General features: G+C 36.7%; 1 protein-coding gene across 1 annotated transcript in view; it reads left to right on the forward strand.

Annotated features, from left to right (window-relative positions):
• The window catches only part of TTC27 (tetratricopeptide repeat domain 27), a 117,797-nt gene that overhangs the window by 82,322 nt on the left and 22,099 nt on the right, over positions 1-13,376 (forward strand). The window contains exons 11-13 of the mRNA XM_057415459.1: positions 2,646-2,741; positions 4,897-5,019; positions 9,327-9,554. Coding sequence (XP_057271442.1) covers positions 2,646-2,741; positions 4,897-5,019; positions 9,327-9,554 — 447 coding nt within the window. The remainder of the gene's footprint in view (positions 1-2,645; positions 2,742-4,896; positions 5,020-9,326; positions 9,555-13,376) is intronic.

The following is a 13,376-nucleotide window of genomic DNA, read 5'->3' on the forward strand; positions in this document are numbered from 1 at the left end:
GAATTGTAGTTCCAAGAGCTGTCTTCTCCCACTTTCATGTGGCAATAATGTAGTCATTGTTCATGGTATAAAATTCCATGAAAACCATCAATGGTTGTGCCGTTTCCAAGGGGGATTAATGAATCTCTCAGTACTGTGTTTTTTGAAGAAGTCGTTGTCCGTGGCAGCTCCAGCCTTGCAGAAAGTGTGTGTAAGGTGGTGGTGGTGTGATCTGTTAAGCTTAATGTTTTCAAATTTGTGTGTGGAAGAACTCATGTAGAGTTATGACTTTTAGTTGATTTCTGCTATATTTCTGTTTTAAAACTTCTAAGACAGAAATTTGAGGCTTGAGTTAAACTAAGACACCAAAATCTTTCCACCATGTTGCAAATATTCTGTATTTACAGAGATTTTTTTTTTTACATGGCATTTACGTTGAAGAGTATTAATGAAGAAAATGCTTATTTGGCAGTGTTTCCTTGTTCACTTTAATGATTTGTTGTTCTGTGATTAGATATTAGCTGTGTAGTAGGGCTAGGATTCTAATTTTCTTGCTGTTATACAACCCAAATTTTATTTCTTCCAGTGTAATTCGGAAACACAGAATTCAGCAATTTTTAGTAACTTATTTTCTATATTCACTAGTAGGCAGAGTTACCAGCTTATTTTTTTTTTGACATACTGGAGAGTGCATAAACTGTGGATTTTAATATTGTCTAAAGCTTATTAGCATTTATTCTTTTTTAGGGAATGTGCAATATTCATATGTTCTACGTAAATCTGCAGGGTTTTTTGGAACTCAGAACAGAGTACAGTCTTGTGGGAAGGGGGAGAATTTTACTTGCTAATAGTCATATTCTCCTGCAATATGTCATTTTCATTAGGCTTTTCTGCTTACGAGGTGTAGAAAAGATACTGCCACAAATTTTCCAAGAAAATATTATGCTTTGGAAAATCTTGTTTATTGAAATACAGTTTTTCTTTTGGAACAATAGAAATGATTTTTTAAAAAAGCTGAACCAGGAGCAAAATGTATTGATTGATTTAAAACATTTTCTGCCTTTCCTCTCCCTGTTCTCCTCAAAAAAAAATTGTGCAGGACATTTTTAGGATTTTTCTGGCTTTCAGCGATTATTATTTTTAAATTTTCCAACTGCAGTTTACTACTTTGTCTGGTCTTGTAAAATGATTACACAAGGAATTGGGGAATTTTCCAGCTTAATTTTTGTTGCAACAGAATATAGAAAAATGTGCTTCTGCATAACATGAGAACATTTCAGCAGAATTGAAATTACAAAATATGATTTGTTATATGGTTCATAGTAAAGTAAAATCTGTAACTAAATAACATTGCCCTAAAGATTTCATTTGAATTTGACTCCTTTTGGACTGCTTGGGACTGTGTAAAGGAGTATGATTTTATTAGTCTGTCCCTTTATTTGCTATAAATTTTCATGGGATAGGTGTCTGGATAATCTATAGGAATCGGGTTCTGGAGATAATTTTATGAAAGAGAATAAGCATAAGATTGAATATTTTAAATATTAGTATCAATTAGGAGGTTAAGCATTGATTCAAAGACTGTGTTATTGCTGTGTATTGTGATTTTTTTTTCCTTATTAAACACAGCTACCTAATAAATCCCATTAACATCCCTAGCAGTTACAAGATGCTTAACTGTTTAAATCACATAATTGATTATTTCTGTTATTGATACATGTTGGCTAGCCAACTGTTGGATTTAGAAAAAGAGAGAAAGAAGTGAGCTTGTCCAATTTTTTCTTTTGTTTGGGAGTCTTTGCATTCATTTTCCATGCTGAGAAAATTCTGAGAACCTGTCTAGCTCCTTCTGTAAATCTTTAACTGAGTTATATGTGAGACCTGGGTAGGTGAATCATGTAAAGGCAAATAATTTAATATTCCCTTATTTATATCTCTGGACTTAAACTTGCTAGTTTAGTGATGACTGGCATTTGAAGAGGGTTCTCCCTAATCTTGAAATATCAAACCAACTTTTTGACCGTAGCTACCTTTAATATTTTATCCTTCTTGCTATTGAATTTTGATGTAATAACTTCATTGTGGATTTTCAGAGAAAAAGTTACTGCTGAAGTTGCTGCACTTCTGCTATGTGAAAGTTATCGTTCTCTTTCGAAGAGCTTTAGGAGTAAACACTTCACAATAATTCTGTATTAGAGCTGTGTTTCCAAAAGCATGGTCCACTATAATGTGTTTGTCTTTCTCTTTTTAATAAGAATTTTCATGCCTAATGCACATTGATACTCCCTTGTGGAAAAGCTAGCTAAAGGATTGAAATGCAGTAGGCAAGGTCATGTTAATATTTGACATAGCGTTACATTGCAAGTATTGTTTGGGGGTTGTAAATTTGATTCTTTTTACTGTTACATGCACTTTGAAATTTTAGTATTTTCAAAGCTTTTTTATTATTATCTATAATAAAGTTTTAACATATATTTTTATTAGATTTTCTTACATAGGGTAGTAAAACACTATAGTGTAAGCTTACTGGTGTTTAGTGTATCTTTAATGTAATTTGTCCAGTATGTCAAGAATACTTAAAATCCTGAATGCTTTGAATTTTATTTTTTTCAGGTTCATTAAGTCTTAAGAAAATACTAAATCCGTATATACTTTGCATTTACCAGGCACTTGCAGATCAGTTTGAAGGTGTGAATACATCAGTATCTGAACGCATGAAGATTTTCTACTGCTGTCAGGTGCCTCCACATTGGGCCATACAGGTGTGAAGCAATCCAATTTCAAGCTTTAATTTAAGTCTGTGGTTCTTTTTATTTTTGATACTGCATGACTCCAAACTTGAGTGTGATAAGATCTTGAATTGAAACACTGTAGAAATGAAGACATAACAACACATCAGGGTTTTCTGGCAAGAAATCAAGTTCCAGAGTGTTTTGCATTCATTTATCTTTTTCTGTCATGCATGGAGGTAATTGCTTGTAGGCAATTCTTTGTTTTGCTTTTTTGTCCAATAAAAAATGGACCAAAACTTGCAAGCTTCCGACATCTCCCTCAAAAATATCTTGAAACTCTCTTTCTATTTATTACTGTTTAAGTTATGCTACTATTATTTGCATCTTTCTCATCTTTGGGAGACCACTCACCTTGGGTTGTTTTTAGGAAGTGATCATGTGCAAAGCAGCCAGATTAAGAGTCAAAAGCACAGAGAAGGACTCCTCAAGTGGAGAAAGCTTTTATTTTCAATACATTCCCCTTTTTACTAGTACTGACATGGGTTGGTTGGTTGTTTTTTTTTTTCCAAAACTACACTGTTTATCTTGACAATAAGCTCTTTCTAAAACAGAAATGTACACGTTAGAGTCTTGTCTTGTGATGTTGTATTTAACAGACAGTTGCATTACGTGCCTCCAAAGGTGTTCATGTTGATTACTTTTAATAGTGTTTTTTTAACTTTTCAATTTCTAACCTCAGTGCATGTTGCTTTAACTAATCATACCTTCTCCTAGCATTCTCAAATTATTCCACACAGTCTTTCAACAGGTACTTAGTAAATGGGATTTCCATTTCCCATAGTCAAGAGTAGCACTTTTCAATCCAAGCCTTTTTTCCAAGCCAAAGATAGAAATACTAAAATAGGGATTTTTAATCTTCTACTGGAAGATGACTGCAGTCTTCTAGTAATGAAGAGTTGTTGCTTATATAATTTTTACCAAATATGACTCTGAGTAAATTTAGTAAGACATACACGAGGTTTAGTTCCTGATACTGGAAAATGTAGGGTTTTTCCTAAGCGATTAATATCAAGACAACAAATAATTTCTTCATTAGAGATTTTCAGAGTTCTTTCTATATTTCTGTCAAAGAACTGAGCCAGTTCTTAATTGTTCTGACTACTAGTCTGTTCCTTGGATTTGTAGAGATACAGAACCTAAGCCCATGGAAAGAGGTCCATGACATCTGCAGAGAACTTCAGGGAATCCATTCAGGGTCACCAGCAGCATTGCAGAGGTTCACTGTATGGGATCTCATAGCATAATTAGATGTCCTTATACAGAATGCTCTAATCTGGGCAAACCGAACTGTGTATTTGTCACACATAGTAAATAAGTTATCCTTTCTTAAAAGATGAAACCTATATGGGATTTTAATCTCCTTTTAAAAAGCAAACAAAAGACTAAAGACAACTTTTCAAAGTCATGAAAACATACCTTGTTTATTTTTAAATTAAAAGGATTACTCATTTATTTTCATAAGCAGACTGAAATAATAGTAGAATGTGAAATAACAAAGAGGCTGCCATATCTGTGATGAAAACTCAACTAGGAATTTGAACCTGAACTCAAATACAACATTGATTTGACTGAAAAATAGCACCTTTTGGCAGCATCTGTGTGGGACAGTGATTTCTCGCAAGTAGCTGACAAAGTCCTTTTAGAGCCTTTCTCTCTGTATGTGTTTTTTCACAGGTACAGATTGCTATGGCACAGTATTTTTAGAAGAGGCTTTAATGCCCTCCTTCAGGCTCTGTTTCCCACACTCAGCATTGACAACCTCCTGCTGCAGCTGCTCTCCAGCACATGGGCCATGTGGCTCGTTTAAGGGGTGGGAGTTCAGCTCTGTCAGTTCCTCCTTGCTATGTCTGCTTCCATTTTTTGCATTACATCATAAAGTAGTTCAAAGTAATTAAGCTACTGACATGAACAAAAGTAAAATCAAAACACTTACTGTTCTACTGATGGCTTCTTTGGTCTTTTTTGAAGTATTTACATTGTTTGAGGCTTTCAGCTTGAAGTTTCAAGAGAATAATTCCATATTCTCTGGTACTTGATGATGTCAGAAGTGCCTCTAACATCTTTTAAAAATGTAAAAAGTATTTACAGTATTTTTTGAGTTACCTGGAATTTCTTATCTTTCCAGCGTCAGCTTGCAAGCTTACTGTTTGAGCTGGGATGCATCAGCTCTGCCTTACAGATATTTGAGGAGCTGGAAATGTGGAAAGATGCAGTAATCTGCTATGAAAGAGCAGGACAGCACGGAAAGGTAAGAAAAACTTTCTTTTTACAGCTTGTCTTGAAATAGGGTCTGGATTATGAAGGGCTGTCTGGCTTCAGCTGCCCATTCAGAAAAGACCTTCAGTTCTACAGGGGTATCATGAGGAAAGTCTGTTCAGAAGAAATGGGCACGTACATGTCAGTCTGTCATAAACTGTGAATGCCAAAAAAAAAATGTATTTGGGTTAAGACCTCATGAAGTAGAAATTGATAAATAAGAAACAAGAAGGCAGTGGTAGTGATTCTTGAAAATATTGAAGGAAAACTAAGTGAACTGGATGTGCAGCGAGGTGTAATGTGGGCATTTCAGAAAGGCTCTTGCTCTCTGCCTGGTGCAGTCGCTCACACAAAAGTTCTCTAACAGGAACTTAAACTATCAAGTATTGCTTTCAGAATTTAAATAGTTTTCAAAAGTACTCATTTTCAGACAAAAATATTATGGGGTTTTGGGTGGGTTTTTTCCCTTCTCTTTTCTTTCTCTCTGTTATATGGTAGCAGTAAATATATGAATGTGCCTTTATGACACCATAAGCACAAATACTATGCTTGAACTAATTTAAGCTTATAGAATAGAGAGCTGTAACTTCAATTAACTGAAAAAGGCAGGCATTCTTATACTTACATGGGTTTTGTAGTTATCATGCACCAATGCCTAGATTTTGGTCATTATATACTGACAAATATGTCTTGCTGGCAAATTTTGTGTCACATTATGCATGCCATGGGCTAGTATGCTAATATCCCAGTCTTTTCAGTACTGTGGAGAAGTAGAGGTCAATATTTTCCATTTCCTGGAAATGCATTCTGTCCTTGTTACATTCACAAACTGCCCTTAGGGAGTTATGAAAATGGCACTTGGAGAATAGGACAGGATATCTGACACAGGAAACTGCTTAGAAATGCTTTCAGAATGAAGGTTTGTGCTGTGCTTTGAAAAATAGAAAATGCTAAGTACTAAGTAACAGTAGTGCTGGAAAAAAGGCTAGCTTCAGACCAAAAAAATCAGAAAATTAGAAACATGTAGCTGTACACCAAGGGGAGTGACTGTGCTTGTCACCAGAAAGCTTTCAGATCATGAACTGTTTGTATTTATAAAAAAATGTTTTTATGTGTTTAAACATGATAGTTATTGTTTTAGAAGCGCATGAGAATCTACTAAAGTGATATGTTGTTCAGTGGGTATTCATGTCATTGAAGACCTTAGCATATCTGCCCAAAGGAACAAATTCTGTTAAATAAAATTCTGCATGTTTTTCACTCACAAATGCTTTTATGTATAAAGCCTGGATTTAAATACTGAAGAATCTAATAAAACAGCCAGATATCAGCAATATCAATATGTTTGAGTACATACACATCACAGTATGTTCCTGCCTCCTACTTTTCAATTATGCACTGACAAAGAATCAGAGCATGTAAATAAGGCTCCACGTTATGCATTTGGGAAATACACGATTCGCTCAGTTACAACACAGCTGTGTAGCAGTACAAATTTTGCATAGTAAGTTGTCACTGACATTTAGCAAACTTTTTTGTGGATCTTTTACTAGATAATGGCTCTATACTCACTTGTAAGAGCTCAGAAGCTTGCCTTTAAGTTGACAAAATGCTTCCTAGATGCAGAGTCTAGTTCTACACTAAGTGCATAAGCTCAATCAAGAGCTTGATTGATTTCCACTACATATCCTAACAGGCAAAGGAGGCAGGTAAGGACTCCTATATGTACCTACAAAATTGAGAAAGAGAAGTAAATGGATAGATCAAGGTCAAGTCTGTAGTGAGTAATGAACAAGCACCACTTTTTATTTAAAATAGAGCCCTCTTTACCGACTGAGGATACTTGTGAAGTGCTGCTTGTTTAATTCCCATACCAACCATAGTAGTCCAGAAAGCAAGACAACAGCCTAAATCTTCACTTTCAGATCATCTGACTTTTGAACTGAGTATTGAACTCCATCCATTCTGGCACAGACCGTCCTATGAAAAGCATTGTTGTTCTAGTTACATCCATTTCAGTCAGCAAGAGTTATACAGTTTGGGATTGTGTTTTGGTTTTTTTTTTAATTTATTTTATTTTGTTGTTTGGGCTTGGTTTTGTTGTTTTTTTTTTTAGATAAATGTGATTGCTAATTTTCTTATCAAAACTTACATGATTTAGATACAATTTTTAGTTACAAAGCATGCTGATTGATCACTGTCTGTTTAATGGGTAATAATAAACCTCTAGTGGTTATATTTTATGTATACTGCATGACCTATGTGGAAACTGTTCTTGGTGGTATTTTTTGCTGTTAAGATTTGTTTTTTTTTTTTAAAGGACCAGGGTTCTTATCAATTTGTGCCCTTCTTCTGTTTTATCTGTGTGCTGAAATATTTATGTTGGCAACAAAGTCTTGTAAGCTTAGACCAGAGAACATGATGAGTTTATGTTCTTAAATGTGAAATACAATTAGTGTATAGTTAGCTTTCTAGTCTAGTGTACGATTAGTACTAGGCACTGCCACAGGTTGGGAATCTGAGCTTGAGAGTGCCCTACAGAGGAAGAGCCAAAGAAGCAGCATGCAATGCACTTTTCACCTCATAGCTGCTGTTTACACAGCAGCATTTCAATCTTTTTTCTTTATCTAAAGGGGGAAAATTACCTTTTGGTGCCTAATGTGGTTCCTGCACACATTAAAGCACCCCGTTCTCTCTGATCTAGAAAAAAGTTATCTTAAAGATCTATTATTAATATGTCATAGCAGCTCATGGAGGCAGAGAAGGGGAAGTAAACTGCCGTTAACCAAACCCTCTGCAAGTACCATTTGTCTTGTTAGGTGAGGTTTTTTAGTGCTTTGACAAGGTTAATTCTAAATTTTAAGTAATGTTTTCTTTGGCTTTCTTTGGAGAACTGTTCCACAGGCATTTAGAAACACTTGCCATTAAGTAATTTTCCTAATATTCAGCCAATCATTTTTTTCTTAATGGGATTCTATTTTTGCTAGCTTAAGATCCGTTCAGAAATCTAGACAGTGCATCCCTTCTGCACATTTGTGCACTTCAGATGTTTGTACACTTTGCTGTTACTTTATTTTAAAAAATAAAGTAAGAATGTGTTAAAAAAAAATGTGCATTAAATATTTCAGAACCAAATAAAACAAAGTAGTTCTTCTAAAGATGATTTACCAACAGGGTCAATTAATTTTACAGATTGGAAGAAGAGTAAGAGACTGCTTCTAGAGATCATTTGAAGGGCAAAGAAAACATTTCTTACAGAAACAAGAAAAGCAGTAATAATTTAAATGCAGATATGAACCAGCTTTTGTTTTAGATAAACTAGCTGTGATAGAAGACTCACTAGTATTACACTATCAAACTTTAATTTTTTGGCAGGCTGTGTTGAATCTTTCTTGGTTCAGAGGGTTCAAACAGACTTTTTCCAATAGAAAAATGATACTGAACTGAATTCTGGATGTTGCATTTTTGCAGCAGGGGACTGACTGAGAGAGTTTGGTCCGAACAACAGGTCATCTGTGCAGTGTATTTATCTTTCCAAAAAGCCACAGAAAGCAGACTATCTCTTGTTTAAAAGAGAAACAATAATTTTATTGCTAGAGCTAGGCAGTGCCCCGAGATAAAAAGCTTTTGAAAGTTGGTTACAACCCATGATAGATGTCTGGGAAACAAAGTTTGTATCTTCTTTTTCGTAACATGGTGTATCTTCTGAATATATTTTATTGCAAACATTTAGATCAATTTATAACTTCTGCATCTGATGTAAAAGAGCAGCGTTTCCAAAACCAACAGCATGAAAGTGGATGTGTCTTCACCCATAGCAGAATGGAGATCATTGTTTTCAGAAAAGAGTGATTAGAGTAAAAGGAATGACACCTGTTGCAAGATTACTTACTAAAATATATAAAACCCACAGATAATAAACGTTTTTGGATTGCGCATATGTTAATGGTGTTGCTTCTGCATTGCTATGAAGTAGGTGTAAGTTTGATGTCCAGGACTGATACTTGCCTTTGGGACAGAATGCACACCTGAGATATAAAATGAGGAACAAGCTGCTTCTTGTTTTAATGGATATATTTCTCTTAGTGTTAAACCAAAAGCCATGTTGATGTTGAAATGGACTAGTTTAAAAAAACAGTTTGGAACCAGATTCTCTCTAGACTTTCTTTGCTGTGTTGGATGAAGATACAGTTCCCTTACTGATGACTGCAAGGTGCTGAAGTGATATTCGTTCAGGTAGGTGATTAACTGAAACTAAATTGTCCCATTATGTGTTGATTTCTCTTTGTTCTTTAACAGGCAGAAGAAATACTCAGGCGGGAGTTAGAGAAAAAGGAAACGCCAGGGTTATATTGCTTGCTTGGTGATGTACTTAAAGATCACCAGTATTATGACAAGGCCTGGGAGCTCTCCAGGCACCGCAGCGCCCGCGCCCAGCGCTCCAAAGGCCTCCTCCACCTCCGCAACAGGGAATTCAGAGAATGCGTGGAGTGCTTTGAACGTTCGGTGCAGATCAACCCTATGCAGGTTAGGAAATGATACACATATGGCTTTGGTTTAGTTGGTGTGTTCAGTTTTGCGTGAGGACACACTTTTTAAAAGGCAATTCTGTGCACAAATGTCAAGGTAAGAGCTTATTACTATTCTTAGCAAACTTTTCACCATCTACTTTGAAACCTGGCTGAAAATGGTAATATAATGAAATTAAGACATCCTTTTGCTTTTACGGCCTTGCATACAGCCAGCTCTTTGCCTGGACAGCTCTTCTATTTCAAAAAGATCAAGCCATTGAAAATTAATAATTATCATCAAATAAATCATGAACAGATGTTAAGCAAAGGAGATATAAGAATGCTGTACAGACTTTAATGAAGTTATACTTTTGCCTTGTCTGTTCGTTTTGAGTTACAAACTCTGATCTCTGTTTTTCACAGAAATCTTTTTCAGGCGTTCCAGTCTGTCCTGCTCTGGAGTCACTGAGAAACATTGTATTACACTTGTGATGACAGTAGCTTTTATTGCATTAATGTATCAAAACTGAAACCACAGTCAAAATTGAGTTCTCTTGATTAAAGTGGTAATTTTGATTGCAAGCTGTTCTGCAGACAGTTTTTGCAATCTCTTCTAGTTTCTCAGCCACTATGTCCCATCCCAGGAAGATCCACCATGTGATAGGTCTTGAGAATTTAAAACAGTTTTGTGGTTGTTTATGTATATAAATTGTGCTCTATATAGTCAGTCCCAGTTCCATGCAAAATTAGGATATTCCTCCTTCTTGCCCTCCAAAGAGCACTTCCAAAGGAAGGACTTCAGCTCTAGAAAAAATTTCAAGTCTTCCAGCATTTCAAATTGTCTATCATGAACATGATTCTTTGCATTTCGATGAGGTATTTTATTGCAGTGTATCAGAGTCCTGTTCTCATTTATGTAAATTCCAGGTAACTTATAAACACTGTTAGAATGGAAAGCAAAAATGAGCAAAAATGCTTCCCTTGTTTTTCAGGTCTCTTACTCAGGAAATGCCAGCAAAATATATATCTCTTAGATTAGAACCATATTAAAAACAGGAGGACTCCTGTATAATAAAGGGCGGCAGAAGTTTGCCTACAGGGCTCAAAATGTAGAAATATGCTACTGAGATGCTTTTTTTTTTTAGATCCTATCCAAAGAAAGCTTAAAATGAAAGGCAATGCAAGAAAAATAGGCCAGTCCATATAGGAAAGAGAGCCCTTCTTCCTCTTGGTGCTCAGAAAGCTGTTTAGAATTCAGATGAATTCTTTCAAATAGATTAAGCAGATGGGCAGTGTGGATTGACATAACAATGTCTTCTAAAATCTGTCTGTATTAGAATCATAGAATAGTTAGGGTTGGAAAGGACCTTAAGATCATCTAGTTCCAACACCCCTGCCATGGGCAGGGATAACTCACACTAAACCATGTCACCCAAGGCTTTGTCCAACCTGGCCTTGAGCACTGCCAGGGATGGAGCATTCACAGCTTCCCTGGGCAACCCATTCCAGTGCCTCACCACCCTTACAGTAAAAAACTTCTTCCTTATATCCGATCTAAACTTCCCCTGTTTAAGTTTGAACCTATTACCCTTTGTCCTATCACTACAGTACCTAAGGAGGAATCCATCCCCAGCATCCTTACAGGCCCCCCTTCAGATACTGGAAGGCTGCTATGAGGTCTCCATGCAGCCTTCTCTTCTCCAGGCTGAACAGCCCCGGCTTTCTCAGCCTGTCTTCATATGAGACATGCTCCAGTCCCCTGATCATCCTCTGACAACTCCTCTGGACTTGTTCCAACAGTTCCATGTCCTTTTTATGTTGAGGACACCAGAACTGCACACAGTACTCCAGGTGAGGTCTCACGAGAGCAGAGTAGAGGGGCAGGATCACCTCCTTCGACCTGCTGGTCACGCTCTTTTTGATGCAGCCCAGGATACAGTTGGCTTTCTGGGCTGCAAGCGCACACTGAAGCTGGCTCATGTTCATTTTCTCATCGACCAGCACCCCCAAGTCCTTCTCCACAGGGCTGCTCTGAATCTCTTCTCTGACCAACCTGTAGCTGTGCCTGGGATTGCTCCGACCCAGGTGTAGGACCTTGCACTTGTCATGGTTAAACTTCATGAGGTTGGCATCAGCCCACCTCACAAGCGTGTCAAGGTCCCTCTGGATGGCATTCCTTCCCTCCAGCGTATCAACCAAACCACACAGCTTGGTGTCATCAGCAAACTTGCTGAGGGCACACTCGATCCCACTGTCCATGTCAGCGACAAAGATGTTGAACAAGACCAGTCCCAACACCGATCCCTGAAGGGACACCACTCGTTACTGGTCTCCAGCTTCACATTGAGCCATTGACCACAACTCTGCGTGCGGCCATTTAGCCAGTTCTTTATCCACTGAGTGGTCCAGCTACCAGATCAATGCTATTCCTTTTTTTTTTTTTTTTTTTTGGACTTTCACTGTGAGCATCTTGTGAGGCTGGACTGAGACCATTCCAGACATCAAAAGAGTCCTGCAGTCAGTTCTCCAGTGGTGAAAGTCTGCATAACAATTTATGGCTTATTAAATTACAGATGTGTTCATTCATGTGCTGGGCAGTGTATAGTTCTCTAAATCTGGTCACTTTATATTTAAATTTTACAGAAAACAGAGTGTTCATAGCACCTATTTTGTGTGCACACTGTTCTCCAGTATGTCACTTTCTGCAAGAAAAGAATAATCCTCTTTTATGTTAGACGATTTATCTCGTAACTTCTCAGGCTGATTTTCTTGGCTGTGAAGGAAGGCAAGTGATCTTTTCTCCAATTTGGGACAAGAGTCACACTTTAGAAGTAGCTTGCCATCAACTACATCTGGAATTTAAAGTTTTGGAGAGTGCAATGAGACCCTTATTCTCAACAATTCTTATCTTGTAGTAAAAGTAATTTAAGCAACAGTTTTAGCTAGAGTCTGTCACTGTAAATTAGTATGAAAGGCTCTATATTTCCTTAAAACCATAGTGCATTCTCTCAGTGTGTTTTGTTCAAAATAAGTTGAATTAAAAGAAAAGAGAAATGATGCCAAAAAAAGAGTAATCAAAAAGGGACTCGGCTAGGTTTGCACTCAACTAGAGCTCTTAAAATTTTATAGTGACTACTAACTCCAGACCCTCACTTTCTTCTACAGGGTACAGATTGTTTCTAAACTAACACTGCTGTACTCCTAAGAGTATTTTACCAAAGAGTTTACTCACTGTGGGGGGTTGGGGGAGGAATGTATTTGTCATGTATTCTTTTTAAGTGTTTGGCTATACTGTAATTAGGTTACTCTGGAATGGTATTCCCACTAATATGAGAGAATTGTTTAGACTTTCTTAAAGCATTTCATAATCATTTAGATTTATTAAAGGTTTGCCTAGAAATTCCTGATGTCAAGTTTTAACAAAGAGTACAAGCTTAAATTATCTTCCTTCACTGGTCACTGTCTTCAGTTTTGGAAAGGATAAAAATTTACAGCTCATTTTCATGTGTTTTTCCAATCAGTAGCACCATCTGAACCTCTTGCCAGTGCACTTTTCTTGGTTTCCAAAAAAGAACTTTAACCTAGTTCCACAGGCCTTGACAAAAGTCTGGTTTTGAACTTCAGATGCAGTTTTCCTTACACTACCTTTCAGTCAGTCACTTTGCTCAGAACAGTTGTTACATCAGCCAGTGGGACAAGCAGGTTCCATGCCCTCCCCAATAAAAAGGGAATTCTTGCCATTCTTTCCACAGAAAAATAGCTTAAGTCCATTCTTAAACTGTATCCTAAATATATTATTAGAGAGTCACTGTACTTCTATTGTGGAAAAAAAACATGC

Source organism: Pezoporus wallicus, unplaced genomic scaffold, assembly GCF_028554395.1.
Source record: "Pezoporus wallicus isolate ANWC-B61680 ecotype Strahan unplaced genomic scaffold, APGP_CSIRO_Pwel_v1 contig_5352, whole genome shotgun sequence".
NCBI classification, from domain to species: domain Eukaryota; kingdom Metazoa; phylum Chordata; class Aves; order Psittaciformes; family Psittacidae; genus Pezoporus; species Pezoporus wallicus.